General features: G+C 60.2%; 2 protein-coding genes across 10 annotated transcripts in view; both read left to right on the top strand.

Annotated features, from left to right (window-relative positions):
- LOC117641117 (calponin homology domain-containing protein DDB_G0272472-like) overlaps nt 1–9,982 on the top strand; it is a 42,195-nt gene extending 32,213 nt beyond the window's left edge. Inside the window, exons 3-4 of the mRNA XM_034378230.1 lie at nt 9,784–9,845; nt 9,929–9,982. Coding sequence (XP_034234121.1) covers nt 9,784–9,845; nt 9,929–9,982 — 116 coding nt within the window. The remainder of the gene's footprint in view (nt 1–9,783; nt 9,846–9,928) is intronic.
- Nucleotides 1–25,749, top strand: part of LOC117641309 (homeotic protein antennapedia-like) — a 119,801-nt gene that overhangs the window by 35,220 nt on the left and 58,832 nt on the right. For 2 of the 9 annotated variants that reach the window (XM_034378515.1, XM_034378516.1), the window contains exon 1: nt 15,012–15,398. The exons of 5 other annotated variants lie outside the window; for them this stretch is intronic. The gene's annotated coding sequence lies outside the window, so the exon portion shown is untranslated. Of the gene's footprint in view, nt 1–1,719; nt 1,785–8,888; nt 8,919–15,011; nt 15,399–25,749 lie in introns of those variants that run through there. 2 more of the 9 variants (XM_034378514.1, XM_034378521.1) reach the window with 2 other exon arrangements.

The following is a 25,749-nucleotide window of genomic DNA, read 5'->3' as shown; positions in this document are numbered from 1 at the left end:
GCAGCGCGGGGCGGTGGGTGGTGGCGGGGGCGGGGCGGGGCGGTGCGTGTGGGTGGCGCCCGCGCGATGCTTTATGAACTCTTGAGAGTGCCGCGAGTGCGCCGCGCTTCGCGACGTGTCCGACACGACAGTGTGGCGTCACGCGAGTGCCTTGCCGCGTGCCACGGCGTGCCACGGCGTGCGGCACGGCGTGCCGCAGGGGGGACTCGTCCTCCTCGACGGCCGAAAATGAAATTGTTATCGATCTCGAGCTGCATGGCCTGCATGGCCGTGTCGCTGTGTTTATCTTTCTCCGCCCACACCCCACCGGCTATCGCCCCACGCACTTTTTTTCATTTTATATATATACCGTATCTGTTTTTTTCGTCCCTCTCGCTCGCCCTTTTCTTAGTCTCCCACATTTTTTCTGTCCTCTGGCTGGCTGGAGTATCTCGAGGGTCATTCTTTGAGGGGCGCGCTTTGCTATTGATAAGAGGAATGAGGTGTTTGCTGGCAATTCGGCAAGAAATATGGCGGTCTGTATGAATTAAAGATCGCATATAGCTGCAACCGGGCTATTCCAATATTTTGTTGCGTGCTTTTTTTTCTGAACGCACCCCCGCGCGCTCCTTGGCGGGTGTCGGTGTCTCTTCCTGCACTTCCTGTGATGAACGGGCGTCATTCCGGAACTGGAATTATTTTTCTTGCTCGGTGATCGCGCTGCCACTGCGGAGACCGAGGAAGACATTACCTCGGGGGGAAAAAAAGACAAAACTGAATGAATATCGCATTTCTCCTCTCTGCACTTGTCGGTCGTGGACTTGGGTGGCGGTCCCCACTTTGATACGGTGGGTTCTCTGTAAATCGCCACCGGACACGACGGAAAAAACAACACAGCGGCTGATCTTTCGCCGCTAGCAGACTAAACACGGGGCTAAGTAATGAGTCAAACACGGTTTTTACAGCCGCGCCGCACCGGGCAGGAGTAATGAGTTTTGCTTTGCTTTGGTACCTGTGTAGGAAATAATGCATAGCCGGCGATGCGTCACTCGGCGTCGCTCTAAGTGCGCGCGGCGCCCCGGCAGGCTGAGGGATCGTTTCGCTGTCTCTGTCGCGCACTCGGCACGGACAGCGGTGGAGCGAGAGAGACAGACGCGGTCCTTCGGCATGGGGCGGCCGTCGGGGTGGCCCAGCGCCGCACAGGCCCGCCGCTTGGACCGCGACCAAACGCATATTTTATTAGTCGCAGTCCCAACCTGAGCGGCCCGGCGTCGCGACGCGGCCATGTAAAGCGACCCCTTGTTGCCGCGGGGCGCCGCCCGCCTCGCCTTGGACAGCCCAGCCTCGCCGAAGAACACTTCGTGTAGAAACAGGGAAACGCCGTCCATGCGACAAGGGAAAAAGAATCTGAAACTGTCGCCTCTCCTTCCGACCGCCCTCTTAGTGGATAATTATGGCTCGGCGACGGTTGCTGCACGTAGGTGCGGCGGTGTCCGCGTGCCACCAGCTACCGCCCCGTGAAGTGGCTGGCCGCCTCAAAGTGTAGGAAACGTATTAATAATTACCCTCGGTGACAGCCTGGCAGCGCGCGCACCGACACCTGCAGTTTAGATACACTTTGGGGGGCCGCCAAGAAGCGCGCTTATGAAAAATGCGCCTTGTTCAAGCGCGTGGCGTGGCGTGGCGGGGCGGGGCGTGTGGAGGCCGCTAGAGAAGCTCGCGCTCCCTGTTAGTCGCTCTCACAACAACTGCTCAATCGCATGTACTGGGACTTGGCAGCCGCCACCCCTTCTCACAGAAAAGAGGTATTTTCCTTCGAGCAGTACGCACGCTTATTCCTGTTTGTTTGACTTTCTTTCTCATTTCCATTTGGCGTGTGGGTGCGGATGGGAGGGGGGGGGGGCGCACGACCTCCCCCTGATAAGCGGCAGCCGGCGGTGTGGAGGTGCCGGCGCGACGTGCCGCGGACACTCGGACACGTTTTGTCGTTATTTCCACGGAACGAGCTGGAATTTTCGCCGCCGAGAAGGCGAGGCGGTGCCGTACTCGTCGTCGACAAGTCCCTGCACGAGGTGGCCGAGGTGGTCGAGGTGGCCGTCGTCACCGAGGTGACTGGGGCGCGTGCGTGCGGAGGCCTGATAAGGCCCGTAGTCTAATTCGCGGGGCGGGGAACGCAGTGGAACGCACCTTTAAGCGGACAGCTGCGTGTTTTATTGGCGCACATAGTGTACTGCCTCGCCCCGCCCCGCCAAGGATTAGTGTAAATTATTGATGCTGCAAATGGCGCTCCTCCGCCACCACGGCCGCCACGCCGCTGCCGCTTGCTCTGGACGGAGAGGGAGGGAGAGAAGGTGTCTGCAAACTTTTAAGCTGTCGCCACCAGTTGTAGTACACATTTCTGCTTCACGGTGTGTACAGGCGTGCATGACACCCTTTCGGCCGGAGACAAAAGTCGCCGCGTTTGGCCAACTTCTCCCTCTTCTTCTTCTCCTCCTGCTTCTTTTTCACCCTCCGCCTCCCCCTCCCCTCCGTCAAAGCCCGGCGTCGCGTTTCCGCCGTACACCCGCATTATTCTTCATCACGGTAAATTCCCTCAATCCCCGGCAATTCCTCTTGCCCCTCCCCATTCTTCTTCTCCGGTGTGCCTCCCTGCCTCTCTGGCTCCTCAGTCGCTCTCTTCTAATTTAAATTCAAATCCCGATGTTTGCAGGGCGCGGCCCGGCCAGCGGCGCCGCATCTGGGGCGGTAATGGAAGTGTCTTCGACGCCCCGCGAGTCCCTGACGCGCGCGTTATGGACGGCGGGACGGCGTTACGTGGTTTCTGGACGCGTCGTTTAGTCAACTTGCACCGCACGGGGCGGGGCGGGGCGCGGTGGGTGAGGTGGTCGAGGCGGGGCGGCGGGGCCGTGCGGGCCTCTCTTCTCGCTCCGGGCATAAATCATTTGGGCGGCACGGCAGTTCGCTGAAACGTGTTGCCTTCGCCCTACCGCCATTGGCCGTGGCGTGGCGTGGCGCGGCGTGGCCCGTTGGTGTCGCCGGCAAGGGTGGGGCGGGGTTGCCACGTACTCGGCCTGCCCCTGCACGAGGCCTGCCGAGGTCCGGCAACCCCGCCGGGGTGAGAAGTAGACAACGAGTGATTGCAATAATTGCACCGCCTCGGCTGGACGGCCTGCCTCCCCCGCCCCGCCGCCTCGCCGCCGCGCCGCCTCAGTGGCCGCTCCATATTTCATGTTCGAGCGCGCGTTGCCGGACAACCGGCCCGATATTGCGTGCCGGAGTGAGACGTCCGTGTTCGCGTTGCTTTGCCAGGGAAATCAGCATTTTCCTTTCCCCCAGGCCGTGCGCGTTTTTACTCCACGCCGGCCGGCGGAAACTGGCCGCCAGGTGCTCGCCTGCGCGCGTCCCACAAATCCAGAGTTTTCGTTTTGTTTCGCCTGTTTTTGTCCCTGCTGGACCCGGCCGGGCCGTGCCGGGCCGTGGTCACTCTGTTCGTCCCTGCGCGCCATATCGCGGCCCGTGTGATCAGAAAACGTACAACAGGTTATTTCTCATATCGTCTGGCAGTCTCGCACCGGAAGTCGCCGGCCGGTCAGCGCGATGCGCGCGATAAGCTTATTCGACAAGTCATGCCGGCCGGCCGGGCGGCTTATTCAACAATAACGGGCGATATCCTCCCTCGCATACGGTGTTTGTTTTGGTGCCCGCACTGTATGCCTTTCCGATATCTTTACCTTTTGCCACAGCGTGTCATGTCGGCCGGGTAAAAAGGAGAAAAAGCGCACGCCCCCCTCGCAAAACTTGGTTTCGAAATCGACAAACGCGTTGTGCAGGCGGCCACGCTCGCGCATCAACACACGACTTGAAATTCCGATCTATTTTTCCCGGTGACTGCGAGGCAGCAGCCTCTTGCGTAACCACTGCCGCACTGTCCGGTGCGACGTCCAGCGGCGTCCGCCCGGGCAAGGTCAACAACAATAATAGAGGAACCTAACGGGACTCGTAGAAAGGGACGGTTTTTTAAAAAGAAGGTCGCCGCCCGTCTGGCTTCGGCAAAGTCGGCATTGTCTGCCGCAGGCCACACTCTGCGCGAAACCGGAACAATGATGGGGAGGATCAACACCTTTCCCGCTTTCGTTCCACTTGGCTTTTTGTCACAAAAGCCGCGGCCCGTCCTTGGAGTGGCGGGCCGGATCACGCGATTCGCGGGAAACGGTGACCTGCTGTGGCCGGGGAGTGCCAACCAAACGAAAAGTAAAGTAAGCTCGTTTTCAGCGTTGAGATCTCAAAACGGCGAGAGTTCCAAACATCGCGCATCAAATGACACAGTCATAACTCAAAATTCAAAGTTGATTTATCTCAAGTACAACGGACAGGAAAAATTTAAATTTTGAATTTTTGGACAAGTATGCTCTGCGTGGCTTTTCTGAAGATGCTGACCTTACGGTGCCCTCCGCTGTTTCCGATTCGCCGTGTGGCACGGCACGGCCCGGCGCGGCTCGGCACGGCACGGCACGGCACGGCCCCACCCCCTGGAGGCCGTGTCGCTGTCAGCCCGTCTGGGCAAAGCCTCTCCGCCGTCTCGTGTCCGCGGCCCACGATTTATCGGGGCGCCTCGACCCGGGACGGCCGGGACGACGGCTGGCCGGACTGGCTGGTGTAAAGGCAACATAAAGGCCGTGTAAACAGGGCGGACACGGCCGCGTTTTTTGAGACGCGGCACCGAAATCTTCATCCGCAGCGGCAGCGCTGCAGCAAGGCTCATATTGGCGGCACTGCGGGGCCAGATGGCGCCGCTGCCCGACTCAGCGCGGTGGACACTTCGGTGCACCCTCAGCGCTTCCGGCCGGCCCGCCCAATCCTTTTTCCCGTGAAAATTGCGCACATTTCATTCTCCCAGTCATATTTTATTCCGCACCGATTCATCGCACACCCGCCGCGCGCCGCTTTTTGCTCGTCTGTATCAGCACGGACCACTGTGTGCGTGTGTGTGTGTGTGTGTGTGTGTGCTGCTTTGCGGGCTGCCTACCAATCTGCAGAGACCCCCCCCCCCCCCGCGACAAAGCGAGTGGCATGCAGTCAGCAGTGGCGGCCTGGCGGCGCGATTTATTGTAAGTTCTTCTTCCGCATACTGGGCTGGAAAGCGCAAAGGGGCCTTACTGGCGGCGGTGGAAAATATTTCGGGCGGCGCAGGAAACTCTGAGGCGCGCTGCAGCGACGGAACACGGCGGAGCGTGCTGTGGGGGGGGATTCTCTTTTTTTCTGCGTCACAGCGGCGCGAGCGGCGCGGCCTGGCGAAATAAAGCTCCCTCGCGCGGTCCGCGCACACACCTGCTGTGTCGGTGCGCGGCGCGCGCGGCGGTGGAGAAGCATCCATGCCAAAGAAACGGCTTCGGCGGCACAGTATTTCAGTCCTCATCTAGCCCCGTCTTTGCAATTTTCGCGCTGAAAAAAGGGACCGCAAAAGAAATTTTCTTATTCACAAAAATGTCGTTCCTTTTTTTGGAGGAAGCAGCAAGGCCCGCTTTGGGCGCTCGCACGCAAGGTCGTGATGACTCGGGCCGGCGTTGGCGTTCGCGTTCCTGGAGGTCCTCTGGAGAATCCGGGGCTCCTGGAGCTTGTCCGGGACGCAGGCTGCCTACTGGTTCTGCCGGTTCGGACGGCCGGGCCGCCGCTTGGGTCCCACGCAGCCACCGCCGGCACGCCGCAGTCGCCGCTCAGCAACACCGTCGCCAAAATGCCTCCGCCGTGGTCGTCGTGGTCGTCGCGGCGGTGGAGAAGTCCCTCTCGCATTGTGCTCCACGGGCGGTGAGGTGCCTTTGACTCATCCAGCCTCTATTCAAGGAGGCTCCCCTCGCATTGGCTGGCTAGAGAACCGGATCGAGGGGTCGGCCCGGCCGTGGCGTGGCGCGGCGTGGTTACCATTAATCACCGTCAAACTGAGTTTCAACCAATTTTTCTTTCCCGGCAGACAGCTTAGCCGTGCCGTCGGAGCCGCGCCGGGCCCCTCGGTTGGTGGGGCAGCAGGCGGGCAGGCAGGCAGGCAGGCCAGACGAACAGAAATAGAGGAGGAGCCTCGGCGGCGCATGGAGGCAAGGGTTCACCAGTGGCGTAGCTCGAATCAAGGCCGCCGATTTTGTTCGAATCTGTCCCTTACACTGCTGTGTCGGGTTGCCGTCCGTGCTGTGCGAGGCGCCCAGCGTGCCTGGGGCAGCCTGAGCCTGCCGCGTTGGACCTCTTCGACGGCTGGCCGTCCGTCATGGCGTCGCGACGCCCGACATCCATTACTCGCTATTTTTATGCGTTGTTTTGGTTGGTCCGCCGGATCCCCTCGTAGATCCCCGACTTTGCACTTTACGCCGGCCTCTATTACGGCCGTCTAGGAAAACAAGCTGCTTCTGGTCGCTTTTCTTTTCTCCTCCGCCGCACTTAACGCCGCGGTGGCCGTCGCGGCGGATTTCCAGCATTCTTTCGGAAGCAAAGTGCTCGTGCTCACTGTTTTATCGCCCGGACTAAACGCTCGAACGATTTGGGGAGTTTTGGCTGCCCGGCCCCACCCCCGCGGCCTCGCGGAGACTTATGCAAGAATAACCTTCATCGAGAGGGAAAGGGAAGAACCTTCGTGACGAACAACTTCCTCAAAAAAAGTTTATAAAAATCCAGAAACAATTTTTTGTAGTAAGTTTTTTTTTCACTGATTTTATATAAAAAGAATCGGGCGCGTCTGGGGTGCAATGGCAGTCCAGCTGGCGGCCCGTTGACTGGGTCAGGGGCCGCCCATTCAGAGCAAACGTAAAACGGGCAAGGAACTCGCAAGGTGGGAGGGCGTGACGGCGGAGCGGCGGCCTGAAGGCCCACTGTGTGCAGAACGGCCGGGGTAGGTCAGTGCTGAGCACACTGCGGGACACTTTATGAGCTAACGACACGACGAGGACAGTTATTGTCCATTCAGACTGTCTCACTCACACCCTCCTTCCGCGCGCGGCGGCGAGGGTCGGCCCTCGCTCCGTCTCTCTCGCTCTCCCTCGCGCCGGCGCCTCTCTTATTTCGTTTTGATGACCTCTTTGACGCGCGCGCCTCTCCTCCTTTTTGCCGGCGCGGAATGAGTTTGTAATTATCTCATTCATTCGTTTGTTGCCGAGAGTTTCGCGCGGATCTTCCATTGATGCCTTCCTGCCGGCTGTTCCTTCTGCCACTGCGACGGTGAAGTGGAGATGGGTTTCCCTAAAGGGTCCTCGAAAGGGTTTTCGTCCATTTTGAGCCGCGGTGAGTCTAGGGCCGCTACCGCTAGAGCTACCGCTAGGGCTACCGCTAGGCGAGTGCCGGCTACGAGGCCCTTCGAAGCCAGATGGCCGTCTCACGGCGGTGGGCCGCTCTAATATAGCCATAAAATTACGCCCCTCACCTACTACGTGCTGTACTGCACCTCCGCCGCTCCACCGCGTCCGACGCGCGGCCTGGCGGCGAGACTATGAATCAATCAAAGTGCAATCCACCCGGCGGCCGGGTGAAGCCCTAGGCACAGCCAGACACGTTTTTGAACTCGAAAGTTGAGAAGAAATCGAATCAAACTTATGACGGTGCCAATCGACTGCCCTTAACCGAGAAATCGAACGGTACTCTATTATTCGAGTCCCCCTTTCGAGAACTTCAGAGCACCGAAAGTGCTGGTTGTGTCTGCGTGAACAGGTCCCCGGGCCGCTGCGGGCGACGGCAGCCGGCAGTCCGGCAACGCCGCCGGCGCCCAAATCGTGTCCTTGCTTTCGGTTTCGAGGAGTCGAGGGATCGAACCCGGGACCCTCGAGGTCGTTAGTCACAGCGGGCATCGCGGTAATGAAAGCAAGCGAAAACAAAAGTCGAAATGAAATGAAATCGTCATTCGATACCGGGCAGTTGCCTTCGACACGCAAGTTTATTCACGGCTGTTTATTGCCCGGTACGTCCCATAAACAGTCCGGCGAGGAGCAGCTCTTTTTTCCGTTCCCTGCTGGAGGCAGATATGGGCCAGTTCGTCGAGTACTACATCAATTAATGTTTGTTCGCCAGACAGCATGACACTTTAATCTCGCGCGGAGATGTTTGCGAGTTTCCTATCCCTTCCTTGGTGGCGGAATTCAGCTCCAGCTTGCCGCTTCCATCACACAATCGAGTGTGTTGGTCCGGCGCGTTCGGCCTGCTTGGGCCGCAAATGCCTTGGCGTCGTCTGAACTCAACACCGACCCCAAACATGGTTCACTTTGTTTCCCTTTTGTTTCACTCTTTCTGCCCCGGCAGTGGCGGGCCGCGCAGCACCGCGCAGCTGCCGCCACGACTCAGCTGTTCCTCTTGCCCGGGGCCGTCCGTAAAGCGGCTTATGCAAATTGGAACGGCCGTGCATTAGGCCAAAGCCAAAGGTGGCGGACGGGGCGGCGGGCGAGGCGGCGCACTTTGCAAGTACGAGGAGGCGATCTTAACGACAAATCGATGGCGGCTGTTACACTGTTAGGCCCCCATCGGTCACGTCGCCGTCCGGGAGCCGTCCGGGAGCCAGTCACGGTCCTCGTAGACGGGCTGCTCACTCGGCCCGCCTCAACTTTGTTCTGGTCCAACGTGCAGGCCTCTCGTGTTGGTTTTTATCGCATCAACACCGCCACCCCAGCGCCCATGCCAGCGCCCGAAGCGGCGGACCGGCGAGTAGGCGTGGCGTGGCACGGCGTGGCCGGCTCACTGATCAGAAACGCGGCGGGGGACTGGCCGTAATTAATGTGGCCGGACCCTGGAGAGAAACAACAACCTTTACAACAATTTTTGTTCACAAGTGAACCTTCAGTGCAACTGTTTTTCTTCTTAAAGTTTTTCTTTTTTTATTTCTTAACCCCGAGTTTTGATGATTTTCAAAACCCTGACCTCAGAATGTGTTTCCTCTGTTCCAGGTAAGCCCCAGATGATTCCACGACGTGGTGGTGAGTGGAAGAAACTACCCCCTTTGACCCCTCGGTGCCCCGGCGTGCCCCGGCGTGCCCCGGTGCGGTGCGCCATGCAGCAGCCAACTCCCCCTCCCTCGGCCGGGCCCTAAATCAATGGTGGCGGGCAGGCGCAGTAAATAGCGGGGCGCCGAGTTCGGAAACGGACTATGCCGGCCTTGTGAATGCGTGGGGCCGTGGGGGCGAGGGGCGAGACAGAGTCCGTTTCCGAAAAAGCGTGCCCCGTAGTGCAGGCAGGCCCGGCCGCGCGGCTGCAGCCTCCCCGACCGTCCCCGACGGCGCGGCTAGTTCCGCCCTCCGCCTCCAGGGTGCAGCACGGCGCGGCGGCGCGGGGAGGAGCGGCCACCTCACGCCGGGGGTATGGCGGGCCGGCCGGGCTCCGGACTCCGGACCCCGGACCGCAATTCCGACACTTTTTTGTCGCCTGCCTTCCGGGGGCTCGGTCATGAACGCTGGACGCGCGTACAGTCCGCGCAAAAAGGCGATGACGGCGTGGCGCGGCTGGGCCGCCCTTGGCGCGGACACGAAAGGCGCTGGTGGACGTGACTGTACCCCTCATTCCGTGCATGCTGCTTTGCCCTTGCAGGAATTTGGGCGCCGGGCGCGCGGAGGGGCCGGGGCAAGAAGCCGCGGGGGTCCACAGAGGCTATAGCCACGCAGTCATAAATAAAGGGAGAGACGGAGAATGGAATGAAATGGAGTTGGAAAGACGCGACAAATGCCCCGAATAACACGATGAGCTGCGCAGTGCCGCGGCCGAACGGCACAGAGCGCGCGAGGAGGGGTCCTATCTGTCCGCCCTTGTCCGACCATTCATTTATCTCTCGTTGGCTTTCTCTTGCAGCACTCCATTTCACTAGCCGTCTTGATCATGACAGAAATGGAGACAGAAAATTTGGAAATCAGGTTGGATCGGAAATCGATCATTTGTTAACAGTCAATATTAAAGATTCCCAATTGTAATGCCATGGTATATTTATTGTCATCAGATTGCAAAAATGTACAAGCTTCCTGAAATTTGTTCCCAGAAAATTCCGATGTAGGTTTTTGGCTCCCCTTTACCCGCGCCACTTTGTTCTAATTACACCGCCGCGACACGGCGGGAGTCTGCGCGACACCGCATCGGCAAGTCCTCTCCGGCGAGGGCAGAGGCGTTCAGAGCCAGAGAGAGAAAGAGGCATGGGGCGGCGCGCGCGGCCGAGAGAGACGGAGCGAGGCGCGGGGCGGCGCGGGATGGCGGCCATGATTGATGGTGGTCACGTGGCGCGAGCCGACCAATGAGGAACGACCGCCAGCCGGCAGGATGCAGAGTTATTGAACGAGCAAGAAAAGAAGGACGACCAGTGGGTGGCGGGACCGGCTTCCCCCCTCCCCCTCCGCTTCGGCTGGCTTCGGCTCGCTTCGGGCCGGGCCGGCGCGCCGCTCGGCTCGCTTCGGCCGCCGCCGCGGGCGTCTCGGCTCGGCAGCGCGCGCTTCGGCTCGGCTCGGCGTCGCTGCTCGGCTCGGCGCGACGCCGGCATGGGGCCGGGCTGCGTGGCCGGGCTGCGTGGCTGCTTGGCAGCGCGCGGTGACGTCGGCGGCGGCGTGCCATGCGTCCCAGCGTCCCCGCTGCAGCCATGTGCGGCTTGGGGAACACGCACCCGGCGTGGCACTCCCCATCAGACCATGATCAGACTTTGCATCAACGTCTGCACGACGGCGAGGCGGCGACCAACCGGGGTGCCGGGCCAGCCTCGAACAGGGCCCACGGGGCTACCGGACCGGGGCACAGCTACCGCTGCTCGGCAGGTGCACCGACGGAGGTTCAGCCGGGGTTCCTGGGCGGGGGGCGCCGCGGGCACTCCATGCTTCTTCACGGCCTCAACGACGATCAGCACGGTCCACGCGAGAGCGAAAGTCTGTCTGCAGGGGTATGCGGCCCACGCCTCCCTCTGCGACCACAAAATGCATTTTCCCGGTCCTTGGCTGGCCTGGCTGGGCTAGCCTCGCGCGGGGGAGGCGGAGACTTAATTAAACCGCAGGGACTCCCTTTGGACGCGGAGAGCTTCCTTGTTCTCGTCCTGACAGGAGCGGCCCGGCCAAGGGCCCGGCCCTGCTCAGCCCTCAGCCCTGGCGGAGGCTCCCTCCCCTCGTTTCTTTGATGGCGTAACCAGCGCCACCTCATAATGGCCGCTTCAGATGTTCGCGGCGGCCTCGGCGGCCTCCCCGCCGCAGCCCAAGGCGAAGGGCCAGAAGGGCCAGAAGGGCCAGAACCATCTCCTTCCTGCAACGCCGCCAGCATGGCCAGCATTCCTATGCCGGCGTGTCGAGGCGCCCGCGGACAACCCCAAATTACCACTGGACCTCCAATTTCTCCGAATGAATTTTTCTCCTGGCGGACAAGGTGCACATATTTGATGACCATTTGAAGACATTGTATGAGCTGCCCCCCTGACGAAAAATAGTCATCATTTTAAAATGATGTCATCTTCTATTTTGCCATAAGTGTGACTCCGAGTTTTCGCAGCGCAGGGAGACACTTTTCTTGTTTTCAAGTTTGCTTTGTGTCGTGATGCTCGCCGATTCTTATGTGTGCGGCTCGTTTAGTCCGGGCGGACGGTGTAAGCAAGGCCTTGGTTAGACGGACTGCAGTTTTCAAGTCTAATCCGGGCGGACATGCGGGAACGCGCTGCGAACTCGACAACGGCCGGGGAGCAACTTACGTCCTGCGGCTAGCGCGGCCAGCGCGGCCAGCGAAAGGCTGGCCCGGAACCTCTCCAGCTCGGCCACAAGTCATGGCGCCCCGCCTTATGGTGGCCTAGCGTGCCTAGCGTGTTGGCCAAGTTGGACGGGCTGCCGCCGCGGCACGCCGGCCGCAGTGGTGCGCAGTGGTCGCCCGGCCGGCCGCCCCGAGCGGCGCCCAGCCACAGCCATGTTCACGACTTCTTGTAGTTGCAGCCGTTTGCGTCGCGTCTTCGCAGCGCCCCTTCTTCGCGAACGCCAAAGCCTCCGGGCCGCGTCGTCGCACACCAGCGCAATTGCCCACGAAAGACTCGCTGTTCTGTTCCTGCGACGCGATTGATATAAAGTAACGACGTGGCTGTCCTGTAAACGCGGCGTCATATTATCGCCGGGACACGTGACGCTAGGTGGGCCGCGTATTATGCGACGCACGCGTGCAAATTGGTGGGGATGCCGTGATTTAGAGCTCCCCACTCCCCTCCCGCCCCGCTTCTTCGCCACCGCTTCTGCTGGAGCCCCCAATTAGGGCCCAACGACGTGATAAACACATGAGCACCCCAGCGGCGGCATTGGACGCCTACATGTTGCGCGTCACGGCGGTCGAGGATGACGCTGCGAGGAGGACGCCGAGGACAACGCCGAGGACGACGTCGAGGACGACGCTGAGGACGACGCCGAGGACGACGCCGACGACGCAGAGCAGGGTGGCTGGCCGTATTAAGGCGGCGTTACTTTGGCGACGCACATAAATTAAAGAGGCGGCCCCGCCGCGCCCTGCAGCCCGCGGGGGCAGGGCCCTGGCCGGCCCAGTCAGGGCCCAGCCCGGGGAGGGTTAGGGCAGCGAAATGCAGAGTGGAAAGAAAAGTTGGGGCCCGCTTCTCCGCCTGTATAGGCTTAGAGGACGCAGATGTAAATGTAAATGCGGCCGGACTCGGCGCCCCGCGGCCGTGATGAAGGTGCCGGGGGAAGGTCCGGGGAAGCTCACGGGGCATTCGTGAGCAATTCGCGGCCAGCCACGGAGCTTTAACTTGTAATGCCGGCCAAGGCGGGCCGAGGCAGGGCAAGGCCGCGGCGCGCCAACAAACTACTGCCCCTAGGCGGCTGATTCCGAGTAGTGCTGCTTGTCGCGCGGTCTCTCTCGCCCCGCTATACGGAATGCCCCACGGGTGCGAGGGAGACGGGGCGACGAAGGCTCTTTTTCGGAGTAAGCCTGCAGACACCGGTCTGCAGACGCAATGCATCGCCGGCGTGCCGCCACCGCCGCCAGATGAACCGGAAGGAATCTCGAGCGGGCGGGCCGCCCCGCCGCCACGCCGCCACCAAGACGCATTGGCGGTGCCGGCGGCGTGTTCGGTGGGCGTGGCGCGGCGCGGCGGAGGCGCGAGCAGCGCGTCGAGTGAAATAAACTCCTCCCTAAATTATGTTACGGTGGCGCGGTGCAACTTTTTGTCGCGATATTTATTAAGTGTGAACATGACGGCTGCTGCTCCGCCCGCTCCGCCCCGTCCGTCGGCCTCCAGGACGGGGAGCGACGCGCGCAGTGTCACTGGCAGGGTACGCAATGCAAGTCTTGTGTGATCCCGGAGGACCGCGGCGGGGCGGGGCCGGCCGCGCCGCCGTGCGCCGCCCACCTCGGGGACGCAAAGTTTGCGGCGCTAATGGAAGTATATTATAAGGCGAGCAGGCACTCCGGCACGAGGTTCCAGCAGGCTGATTCCGAACACCGCTCTCGTCACGCTGTCTCTCTCGCACTCGTGGGGTGACTTGGAGTCAGCAGGGGCCGTCATGTCAGCATCGAAAGCGCAGTGAGCTCACCAGTGCCTCAGAAGAATTGAGGGTTCTGGGTCCGCAGCGCCTGGTGTGCTTGCTCCAGCGTACATACACCCTCCGTGCCAGGGACCGGGGTAGCGCCCTTCCGGCGATACCCCTTGCCGCGCAACCCGCGGCGGAAATGGAACTGAAATTCCCTCATTTTTCCTGGCGCTGCGCTGGAATGAAGTTGTTGACGTTATTGGCGGCTCGCGTGCGATTAGCGTGTCACCGCGGCAGCCAGTCTCAGCCACGCGCGCGGCCAGGGGCGTTCCCGCCGCAATAATTTCCCGCCGATCGGCGAGACCGATTGTGTGACATGGACTAGAATCGCACCGTTGTTCCAAAAACATAGACGAGGGGCGATCTGGTCGTGGGATCTCCTATTTCCAGGCACTTTAATTGGGCAGGTGATGGAGGAACCTGCTGCTGGCCGCGGGGACAGCCTGGACGGCCTGGACGGCCACCAGCTGGACTGTTCGACGTCCCCGGGTGGCACCGGTCCCCGCTACCGTTACGGCCTATCTAATTAAAAGTCTGGACGCTATGGGCCTTTTAATTGGTGAGTGCGAAACGTTTTGGGGCTGCGTCGTCATACCGCCCGCCATTCCACGCGGTCCTCGCGGGCCGCTCATGCCGGCGAGACACCTGGAGTATCAGATATTTTTATGTCCCTCATTATCTTATTCAGCGAAAACAATTAACACACACGGCGAAGCACACCCTTTTTTCGATTTTTTTTTTCTGTGGTGCGAGGACTTTTTTTTTTGTTTCCAGAAAGCTTTTTAAGGTTTCGTAAAGGGCAGTGGACAGGGCGGAGTGTTTATAAGTCATGCGCCGCGCGGACACTTAACGTGACAAGCGATTGCGTGGACGGAATCACGACGCACGATCAGAGTGTGTGAGTGCGCGTGCGTGAGTCGAGGTGTGAGTGTGTGAGTGCGGGGGGCAAGGCAGGCGAGTGGGTACTTGTCGCGCCTCCGTTTGGAGCTCGGTGGGCTAAAAGGGCCGTCGTCGGGAAGGGGGACTGCGAGTCCCTGCCTCATCTGCGTTGGCGGGGTCGTTTCGGCGCCCGTTCCGCTGCCGTCTGCGCATCGAGCGTGGAGAGCGCCCTCGCGTGGCCGGCACGCGGCTCTAGGACCTACCTGTTGAGGTGATGCGACAATTATCGTAAAACAGTAATTTAGTGGACACCAGTCGCTTGCAAGCCCCAGCCGGCTGGCCGGGCGGGGCGCCCTCTCGCGGCGGCCGTCCGAAGCGCGCTAGTTCGCCGGCCCGCCGCTGGGTGGCGCCGCCTGCCGCCCCGCCTCCCAACCCGTGCGGCGAGGCGGCAACCCTACCGCCCGCCGCCGCGCGGTCGTCGCCTCAGTCGGGTCCGGGCGGTGGCAGGCGCTGGTGCCCTCTCGCGGGCGCTCTCGGAACTCGCTGCAGCTCGGCGCGCCTCTAGCGCGCACGCGTCCGCGGCGGCGATACCCTGCGCGCGCCGTGCCGGAGAGACGCCGCGTCCACGAGGCGTTAGGGAGGGCCAGGCCGGTGGACTTCCCGCCAAAGCAGGCCTTCCGCAGCCGCTCAGTGCGGCGTGTGGAGCGAAGGAGTCGAGATGAGCGGCCGGGGCCGTCCAAGCCACCGCGTTCCAAGCACACGTGCGCAGCCCCGCGACTCCACGTGCAGTGACGTGCAGTGACGTGCAGTGACGTGCAGTGACGTGACAGTGACGTTAGCAGCTCGAGTTCGGACTCGGACCAAGAGCAGTCTGTGGTGTAGAACAGTCCACTTGAAAACTATTGTTCAGTGAAATTGCAGAAAGTGAAAAAGTGACGATCGTTATCCTTTTCCACGGTGGATTACCGCACCTCCTCTGAAGGAAACTCGGCTTTCAGGATTTTTCGACCGAGTGGTTCATCCTGTTTTCCACCCGTTGCCCTTTCGGTGAGTCCGCCAACTGAAAGGGGGAAAATACTGTAGAAAAAGCAGAAGGGTGACCTATTCCTTCCCGAAGAACACCAAACGAAGGAGTCGAAGAAAGCCAAAATAACGTTATAATGGTCTTGTTTTTCCGTTGAAATTTTGTCTAAAATTTGCCATATTGACATCACAATGACGTCGCTGTGAGCGTTTCGTGTTCTTTCGGTTGGTCTTTCCTTTTCACTCACTAAACTAGTAAATGGACACTTTGATCTTGTCTTTTGCTGCCGTATTTGCCCAGACTGTTCAAATAATGGTGAAGAAGACTCAGCTAGTGACTTAAAGTAAAAGCAGGAGAAAATTGTTTGCACTTGATTGTGCAGTTTGGCTTTCGGCAATCTCTGGCCGGCTTGGCGCAGCTTGGAAAAAATGACGCGAGCTGAATCAAACGCGCCGCGTGCGGGATTAAAAGAAGCGGCCAGATACAAAAGCAGCAAATTGCGCGAGCGGAGAATTACAAGTCGAGAAATGCCTGTCCTTTTTTGTGTCGAACTTATTGTGCATGGCCCGATTACGGCCGTAATTGACGTGAGACCGGGCCGTGCCGAGCCGCGCCGCCGCGACGCGCTTTTTGCGCCGACAAGTTGTTAACGCGCATTCTAACGCCGCGCGCCGTCGCCGCCCACCGAGTCTTGCCCGCCGCCTCGCTTTTTATTTCCGGTTTCTCGGCTCTTTTTTCGCGTTCGAGAAATAATCATGCGCGGGCCGCAGCAGGGCAGCAAGCAAGGCGATGCAAGCAGATAAGGGTGGAAGTGCGCGTCACGCGTGGGAGCCGCCGTGGTGTGATTCCAGCGATGCTTTTTGCCGGATGGAAATTAACGAGGGAGTAGCGCCTGCGGGTCCTGATTAAAAGTAAACACGGCTTGTAAATGCATGTGAAGGGAGCAGCCACCCCGGTGCTGGTGTGTTAAACTACGTGGAAACAGGAAAAGACGTTTCAGCTGCACCGCGTCGTCTGCTGGCCGTCGTCTGCTTGAAGCCTCCGCTGGGGATGGCACCTCAGCACGCAGCAGGGGGTTGGAGCCGTCGCTACCCCGCGCCTGCAGGTTCCCTTGGTCCTTGGTGCAGGAGTATCTTCAGCGCGCGCAGCATCCCAGTCACGCATCCCGAAAGTGAAACTTTATCACTTATCTGAAAATGTACAGTACAGCACTGTCGTATAGCCGACGAATAATTCACAGACGGTTTCAACTAGACCGGCTGTTAGCGTCACGAATTTGCCAACTTCCACGGCCCCGGGGCGTCACCTGCCGGCCGCGGCGTGCCTCTTGTCGGCCCCCTAAGTGAGGCCTGGCCGTGCAGAGTTACCTGCTTGTGAGCGCGCCGCGTCGTGTCTGGCCGTCCGGCCGTCGGAGCGCGCGAAGGCCCTGTCCGGCGTTTCCAAGTCCCTCGCCGTCATCCAGGGCTCCAGGCTCCAGGCCCCAGTGGGCCCCACATGCAACCAGCCATTAGCGTATAAATCACCCCATCGTATGAGTGATTTACGGGCCGGCTGCCTCGCGGTGAGTGAGAAAGAGAAATTAAAAAACCTTGAGAAGGAGGAGGAGAAGAAAAGGAGGATGAACCTGTCCCCGTCGTATCACTACCGAGACTAATACCTCCCCCAGGTAATTATTGGCCTCGCTTTGTGTGGGCACGGCGGCACGGCACTGTATCGGCCCTTCGATATCTCGAACGGCTGCTCCCGAACCGCAAATGCATTCCGCGTGGCGCTGAGAGGGGCGCCGCCACCGTGTTCCTTCGCACCTGCCGCTACCTCTCTCGCACCCCAGCCCCGCGAGTGCAAGAGAGACAGCTAGCGCGGCGAAAGCACAGCCCGGAGTCAGCCCACTGCTGATCCTCTGAATGAAGCCGGCCTAATAGGTCACCAGGGCTCGCGGTGCTCGCGCTGGCCACGCTGCGTCTCGCTCTGCGTCGCTTTGTTTTATGGCTCGCCACTTGTCGCGTTATCGTGATGGACGGCGGCACCTAGCGCACGCGGCGCACGCACGCCGCGTGATGCAGTCACGGAAGGCCTTCCGGACCTAACTTTGCGCTGCCGATGATAGCACCGATGCAGGCGTCACGGCGTTTTCGGCGGCCCGACGCCATACCCGCCATGCCTGCCGCGCAGCCACCACGGAACCGATCCGGTCTATTTTAATGGAATTGGACGGTCGTAAATCAGTGTCGGGTTTTGATACCGGCCATGCCTCTTCGTCAAGGTGTGCCTGTTGGGGCGCCCTTGATAGTGGGGCCGGCACAGCCGGGCACAGCCGGGCACGGCCGGGCATAGCGCACCTTCGAGAAATCGATCAGAGCGCTGGGAGGGAGACTTGAACGCGCTGCAGCACTCCGTGTCTCAGGTTTGGCTGATTTCACTGTGGCTGTGGTGATCGTGTTGATCAATGTAGGTCTAGGGATGGGACTCAATCTATCTATCTATAGCCAAATCGAGCAAACGTTGAGAACATCGTCGTGGAGAATGTTGGATCATCGCCCGAAATGGATTAGTATTGTGAATGGTCCTGCTGGGCTTTTGGGCGCTTTGCTTTGCCTGGCTGAGCTTCTAATGTGTCCACCGCTTTGAAATCCTGTTGTTCTCTTCTTTGTACGGGCATTGTCTTGTCACTTAGGCCGGGGCCGGTCTGTCTGCTGGCGGAGCACACACGCACTGTGAGTGTGTGTGTGTGTGCGCGCAGAGAGATACACCGAAAAATTTCTTTCTTTAGCGTTTTATTGGTTTTTACTTTGTTTATTGTCGTTCCGACGGCTTTTCGTGATGTCCGATGTGAATTCCTTTTGCGGCTGGGCCCAGGACGGGCGGTGTTTGGTCGAGGCAAAGAGTTTGACGTGAGCGTGGATTTGGGCCGGGGCGTGCTAGACAAGGAGGACAGGCCTACCCGTCTCTCTTCCCGGCGGCTACCTTGCACCTCGCCGCCATCACGCGCCGCCTCGCTCGCGGCAAAACTGCGTTTAAATACAATAGCACTAGTTGCCAGCCCGCGATGTCATGTCCGAAACAGGTGCGCGTGTGTGTGAAACCACGCATTTGCATTTCAAGCCCGCGGCGACGGACAGCAGCGCAACACTGTAGCTCTAGGTGCACACTTCGCCAACCTGAGAAAAATGACGCCAATGCGTGCGGTGGTTCGGCGCGCGCGAGCGGTAGGCAGGGGCACCAACTGCGATACACAGCGCGCGACGCGTCCTGCCGTAATTGGCCGAGCCGTTGTGTTGGTACCGCCGTTTTCACACCGTGGGGAATCTCTGCTGGGCGCGTCCAGCTTCTGCTGCAGTTCCACACACGGCGGCCCATAAATCGTCCATTCCATCCCACTTCCCACACACCCTGAATTGTCTCTCTAAACCGTCTCGCGCCTCTATCGCGCCTCGCTAACCCCCCGCCGGCCCGGTCCGGCCGTGCCGTGTGCCCTTTCGGCTTTCCCACAGAAAAAGGCGCGACTCACGTGGACATTGCTGCCGGAATATCGGTCACGACATCCTCCTTGAGTGTGTGTGTGCGTGTGTCGCTAATCTCGCGGAGGTGTCCTCTGGACCGCGGCCAAGCACGTGGATGGGCGGGAAAGACGCACACAAGCGCTGCATTCTCTCAATTTTTTTCTTTTCCTTTTCCAAAGCCTTGATATACGTTGGATTTTTTTGCGATTCATTATAAAGCCTTGAAGTACCACCGCGCGCGGTGCAGGTGCGGCAGCGCGGCGGTCTGTGTGTTTGTGTGTGTCTGTGTGAGCGCGTAACGCGATGACACCGTTACATTCCAACGAGAGCGCCGCTCATGACACATCCTGCGCTAAAGGCCTCCCGGTGCGCTGCTCCGCTGCACCGTAAGTGGGTGGGTGCCTTATTGAGGTGGGCGGGCACCCCGACGACGGATGTTCCCGCAGTCAGCACACTGGTAATGACGACCAAGGCAGAACAAAAAAGTAGGAGCCCTTTTCGAAATGGAATGGATGTCGATCTCGATCGAAAATGTTTTCCCGTGACTCGCGGCTCGGATCGGTGTGTCTGACTGAATGAGCGCTAGACCATCTACGGATAATTTCGCGCCGGTGACAACACACTGCACTATCGTCCCGATCAATCACACGACGTCTCTCTCTCTCTCTCTCTCTCTCTCTCTCTCTCTCTCCTCTCTCTCTCTCTCTAATCGTGTCAAGTGGAGCTGGCGGTGCTGCTGGTGTGAAGCGATGGCGTCGCGCCGATAGCCGGCCCCGCGGCCAAGGGTATGAAAGGACACACGATCGTGTGGTGTGTTGCCTTCGCAGCGCTTGTGTGCATAACATCGAAAACACACGCGACCCACAAAAAGAAATTCTCGACGGCCCGAGCGAGTTTTGCGCCTCGAAAGGGGGGAAATCACGCTTTGAATCGGTGCGATGATTTTGATCGAAGTCCCTGGACCAAGTGGTGCTGGCAGACTTGGGGCTGCAGGTGCGTCGGTTGGTCCGGCCTGCCTGGGGCTGCCTGGGCCGCTCTGCCCGGCGAGGCACCTAGCCGGCCGTCCAATGGGAGCGCGCGCCGCGCGGCCGGTGACAGTTGATGGATGGGAGCAGTCATGGCGGGCGAATGGGTTGGTCGAAACGCTACGCTGTCGCCTCCACACTGGAAACCCCACGCACCCTTCGACTCACTCGATGAAGGCCAACTATTTTCCCGTCTGCTGGCGACGCAGTTTCGACGCAAGGGAGGGGCCGGCGCAAGGCGGAGGAAGGAAGGAAGTGGAGAAAATTAGAGGCACCTTGCGCGGAGGGAGGGAGGGGGCGAACATCTGCCTAAACGGCCATATGTTCCCTTGGCGTAATATCATTTTGGGGAAGGAAAAAAAGTTTAATAGAGATGTCGCTGCGTCAGGAGGGACCGGCGACAGACGGACGGACCTGATTGCGTGGACTGCAGCAGTGGACGCGCATAGCGACGGAAGCACGCGGCAAGGCACGCCTGGCCGGGGATACCCCGCGCTGCGCGCATCCTGAACACGGCGCTACACGCGCGGGGTATCGCCGGCGCATCTCGGTGCACGCGTGCGCGGTGCGTGCGCACGCAGCGGCTAATTGGACTTCTCGCGTATTAGTGTGCCGTGTTTGTTCTTCTGGCCGCATTAATGCGGCATTATGCGTGCGAAGACCGTCTCGCTCCAGTGGCGAGCGCGACCGGGTTCGCCGCGTTTCTGTCTCCCTCGCAGAGGTCGGGGCTCCCGGGGTTTCTCTGCCCCGCGCCAGGCCCGGCCCGCGGTGCGGCGGCCCGGTGGTCGTTCACTGATCGGCAGGTGCGCGGTTTATTGAAATTACCGCCACCGGGAGGGATTCCCGGATCACCGTTATTACACTGGTAATCGCCCGCGTTGTTTACGACGTGCGAAAGGCGACGGGGTAAACGCGGTAAGCGCAGGCGGGGCTCGCTCAGTGTCCAGCGCGTCCTGCGACTCCGGCCAGGACAGCGGAAAGTGAGTCTCCGGGCCCGGCGTTTTTGCTGTTGTTGTTTTCGGGGGACCGTGTGTTGTTGTTGCTTTTTTCTGGTGCGAGGTCACTGCCTCCTTCCTGTCCAGCTGTCTCCCTCCAGGAGCAGCCAGGGCGGGGCGGCCGATGTGACGGTTGCGATTTTTTTTTGTCGCTCGCCAAACCATTTTTGTCCGTGGGAGCGCGGGGCAGGTGTGACGCCGGTGTCACGCCAGTGTGACGACAGCGTTATTTGTGAGCGCAGCAGGTCGAAGTCCCGCGTGCCGCCCCGGGGCGCGGCCCTGCAGGGTGGGCAGGGGTTGAGGGTCGGAGGGCGGGGCCGCGGAGGGGCCGCGAGGGTGGGGCGTCTTTAGGGCGGAGAGGGCCCCGCCAGATATATTGCCACAAATCACGCAAATCAAGCCGCCACCGCCGCGGCGCTGCCTGCCAGCATGGCCTGCCCGGCCTGACTGGCAGCACTGGCAGGGGCTGGCGGCGCCCCCACCGGGGCCGGCCGTAAGCGCGGTGACTTGAGGGGTGGCGACGCACTGCGACGCACCGCGACGCGCGGCCTCGGCCGACATTACCTCCACACCATTGCCCCGCCTGATTCGCCCCGGATATGTTGTCGGCGGCGGCTCTTTATCGGCGCCAAAAATCGACAGACTCGCTGTTCACAAGGTGTTCTCTGGTCTCATCGCGCGGCCCGGCGGCTCGGGCGGGGCGGCGCACAGCGGCGCGGCACGGCGCGGGGCCCGCCGTGCGTGTCTTGCGCAGGAAGCTAATTTTGATGGCGGTTGGTAATCGGGCGCAGGCAAACAGACCGCCCAGGCGGCCGGGCGGGCGGACGGCGGGGCGGACGGAAGGGTGGAGCGGCAGGGAGGGCCGCGTGGATGATACGCGAGTCGAAACTGTTCGAGCGTTTCGCCGCCTCGCTGGCCAGCCCGGCCAGCCAGGCCGCGGCTCGCAATGGACAAGACTAATTGTCGCCTTGCCTCTTCATTGCGCTTTAATTACCCGGTCGCCTTCAAGTAGTGCGGGTGCCAGCGTCGCGAGGGATGACTTCTGCCTCCCGCAGTTTGCGATTTTATAAACCATCCTGAACCATTCCTCATTTTCATCCGGGACGGTTCATCAAATTCTCAAACTAAGCAGGGGCTTTTACAAAGTGCTCAGGCAGATGAGATTCTTATCCCCCTCCACTTCCTCCCCAGCATGCGTGACTCCTATAATACCCGTGTGCGAATGGGAGCGGGCAAGCGTGACGGACGGACGGGCGGACGCCTGGGCGTTACCTCCACGTCACTCCCATCCGCCATTGTACACTGTTAGAAGCGGGCTGGCTGGCGCTGCCCTGCGTCTCCCCTTTCCAGATTATCATGCCGTGGTGTTTTGCAAACGACATCACTGAATAAACTTAGTCTTCCTTCATGAACGTGATGCGCAGGTTTCAAGTACCGGTTGACCAAGTGGAACATTTCGTTCAGATACTGCGAGCACTTCAATTTGACAACTGAGACCTGATGGAATGAGACGCCACGAAGAGAATTGATTTCCAATACTGTGCTTTCAGTTGTTCGCCATTATAGAAGCCTCTAGGCTGTGACGCAAGCCCAGCCAGACCTATGTTCCTGGCGAAAATGGCTCCTGCCTTGGTTCTCATTATGGGCTGACTCGGCCGGACAGCCCGACTGGCAGCCCTCGGCTGACAAGCAGCAGTTGCTTGGTTGGTCGGCCTGGAAGGCTGGAAGGCCTGGAAGGTGCTGCCGCTGTCTCTCTCGCACCGCAGCGACCGCTGCCAGCCCTGCTGCCAGCCCTGCTGCCGGCTATCTGGCGGGATCAAATTATTATTCCAGGGCTGCGTTGCAGTTCGGCCTTCTGCCCCTCCTCCTCATTCTCTGTCTCTCTCTCTCTGTCTCGCACCCTCGGAGGCGGCCCGGCCGGCGGGTCAACTCACAGGACACGCGGACATGTCAAGGAGTGGCAGCCCAGCATTTCGGTGGGCCGAGGGGTTGTTGAGGCCGCCGCGCCACCATCTTGATCGGCCTTCTAGTGTTCGTCGGGAACCTGAACACGCGCTCTCTTCGAGACCCAAATTGACCCAAAACTGGAGTTGCAATTGATCGTTTTCCTAACCTTTTCCCTCTTCTTTCTGTGTTTCAGGTGAGTTTACCTGACGTGTACCTACACGGTCCGCGCGGATTTGTCGGTGTGGTGTGTGGGTGAGTCACGGGAGTAGAACTTCAAGGTGGAGTCAACTTCCTGCAGCGGATTCCAGACCGGGGATCGGCTGCCGCGGCCGGTGCGGCGCTGGACAACACACACACTCACACACAGCGTCCCTAATAACATAATCTTACAGACTTGCAAATTAGGCGACCGGCTATTGGGATAATTTATTGCCGCACAGGTGTGTCGCAGCCCATGAAGCCCAAAACGGTCGTTTGCCTGTCGATTCAATTGCGTTATTTATCGGCGCGGATCAACAGGCGTTGTGACACTTATCTGGCAAAAAAGGTGGGAAATAGAATCAATGGACATTAGGACGCGCCAAAGAACCAAGTTGGTGTTCCGAAAAGTCATTAGCGCGACTGGAAAAAGAAGCTCGCCGACCGGTCAGCGCGTCGTCTGCTGGCTTATTCCAGTCACGGCGCGCGCCTGATGATTTGTCGCGCCGCGTGGTGGCGCCACCGTCGCAGGTGTGAGGAATAATCGCAGACGTTCCACTTTTTCTTGTGTGTGTGGTGTGTGTGTGTGTGTGTGTGCGTGTGTGCGTGTGTGTGTGTGTGTGTGTGATAATAAGCGGTTCGTTTCTTCCGATGGAGGGGATGGCTGGGGTGGAAGCGGCGCCGCCCGAGGGTGGCAGAGGGTGGCACGGAGGCGTGGTCCAATTCGGCCTACATGTAGTGGGGGAGGAAGCCGGGCAGCGAGACGCAGCGAGACACAGGGAGGCTTCTAGAAGCGTCGAGTCCGCGCGGCAACCTCTGGGTTGGCTGGGTGAGTCCGTGTGCGCCGCTCCCGCTCATCGCCTCCAAACAAACAAAAACAAAAAAAAGACAAGAAAAACAACGCCACGCCCTGTCCGATCCATCCCGTTGGGTCGCTTGTCAAACTGGCGTGCGGTGGCCGGCGTGGCCGGCGTGGCCGGCGTGGCGTGCCCGGCGGTGCCATGAGGCCACGCAACGCCACGCCGTAACGTTTGGCCTTGTAGCGTGACAGCCAGCACAGCCAGCACGGCCAGCACAGCAGCCAGCCAGCCAACCTGCAGCGGCGGCGCTGTCGGCTACAAACGGTCAGCTGTTGCCGCTGCCTCGCCGACATGCTGACGGCCGACTGACAACTCTGCGGCCGGGGAGAGGCTGCGAAAGGGACCGAGAGGGACCACCCCTAAACGGTATGCCGCGACATTCTTATCGTAGATGGAGACGTCGTGCATGTTGGCTAGAGACACCGGTCGTCGTGATCCTGACGGACGGACGGGCGGACGGACAGGCGACGGATCGTTCCCCCATCGGCCGTCCCATTGGCGCTGACGTCTGGCTGCGCGGACTCCAGTCTTCCAGAATTCTTGCGTCGCCGCCGTGACCTTTTCCCTTTTGTAGTGTGTGACGGCGTGGACGGCGTCCTGGCCAGGCCGCCTGGCGGCAGCGGAGAGCAGCCCGGTTTGTGGTTGCACCCTGCCCCCCTCTCCTTTCTGGTGCGGTCGGCTGCTGTCGTAATTTATAGAGAGACACGCGTTGCGGCTTGTCTCAATTTGAGCAGAAAGATGGATTTGATCGGGTTGTGTGCTCGTTGATGTCTCACTCAATGCACTTTGGTCGGTGCGCGCGCTGCGCGCTGCCCGCCGCCGCGGTCCCGATTCATGAGGTGCAGGCTGCCTTTGCCGGAGACTGACGTCCCGGCCTCCTTGCCATGAATGGCTAAGGAGAAGGCTGCCTCATTTGGCGCATTTGGCGGACGAGTTCGAAACGAAACAACGTGAAGGGGGAGGTTTCTGCGCCCGAGAAGGTGTCATCCTGTCCCTTCGGATGCTCTTGATGAGAGCCAGAAAGTCCCATAGCCACTATGAAAATGCGCCAGGCTCAAGACCGCTGCTGAGAGCCACGCGAAGGACGACTTGCTTGGAGTGTCGGGGCACGGCTGCGCCAGCAGTGTGTTCGTTCATTACCATTCAAGTAATGAGGTGTTGTTACACACAGCTCCTGGAGAGACTCCAGTCGCATTTAAAAAGGGGCGCAACGTCCGCGTCGGCCGAAACGCTCCAAAACAAAAGCGTAGCGATTTCAGAATTTGGCCTGCAGCCTTTTTGCCGCTGTCGCGCTGTCGTATTATGCGGCAGGGCAGGGCTCCGGCAATCCGACCGCGACACAGAAAACGCGTATCGATGGAGCCGCTTTTCATCATCATACTTTATAATGCGGGAATAATGTCCAACAAAATGTCGTCGTCGTCGTCGTCCAGGCCGCGCGGAGCCGCGCAGAGCGACGCAGAGAGTGACATCAACCGGCGGACGTCACGTCATTTGTAGGGCGAGGCGAGGGCGGAGTGACTCCAACAGCTCCATGCGGCCGACTTTGTGGGAAAGGGGATCCTTTTATTGGAAAAGGGGGAATCTCTGCTTTCGGCCGGCCCCAGCCGCCCCCTTTGCGGCCTGCGGCCTGAGCCCTGGGCTGGGGCTTATCTGTCCACGCATGGTGCCCGGCTGTGTCACCCCACAAAGAGCTGATGCTGTGAAAGTCGCTCGCTCGAACCAATTGATGCCATGCTGGCCAGTGCGCAAGCCACGTTGCTGCTTAGCTCAGGCTGCTGTGTGTTGGCGTCGTGTGTGTGTGTGTGTGTGAGTGAGTGCGTTTCAGAGCGTGTGCTGCTGTGTACGC

The sequence above is a fragment of the Thrips palmi genome, unplaced genomic scaffold, assembly GCF_012932325.1.
Source record: "Thrips palmi isolate BJ-2018 unplaced genomic scaffold, TpBJ-2018v1 HiC_scaffold_15, whole genome shotgun sequence".
Classification (NCBI taxonomy): Eukaryota; Metazoa; Arthropoda; class Insecta; order Thysanoptera; family Thripidae; genus Thrips; species Thrips palmi.
This window is presented reverse-complemented; position numbering and strand designations above follow the sequence as displayed.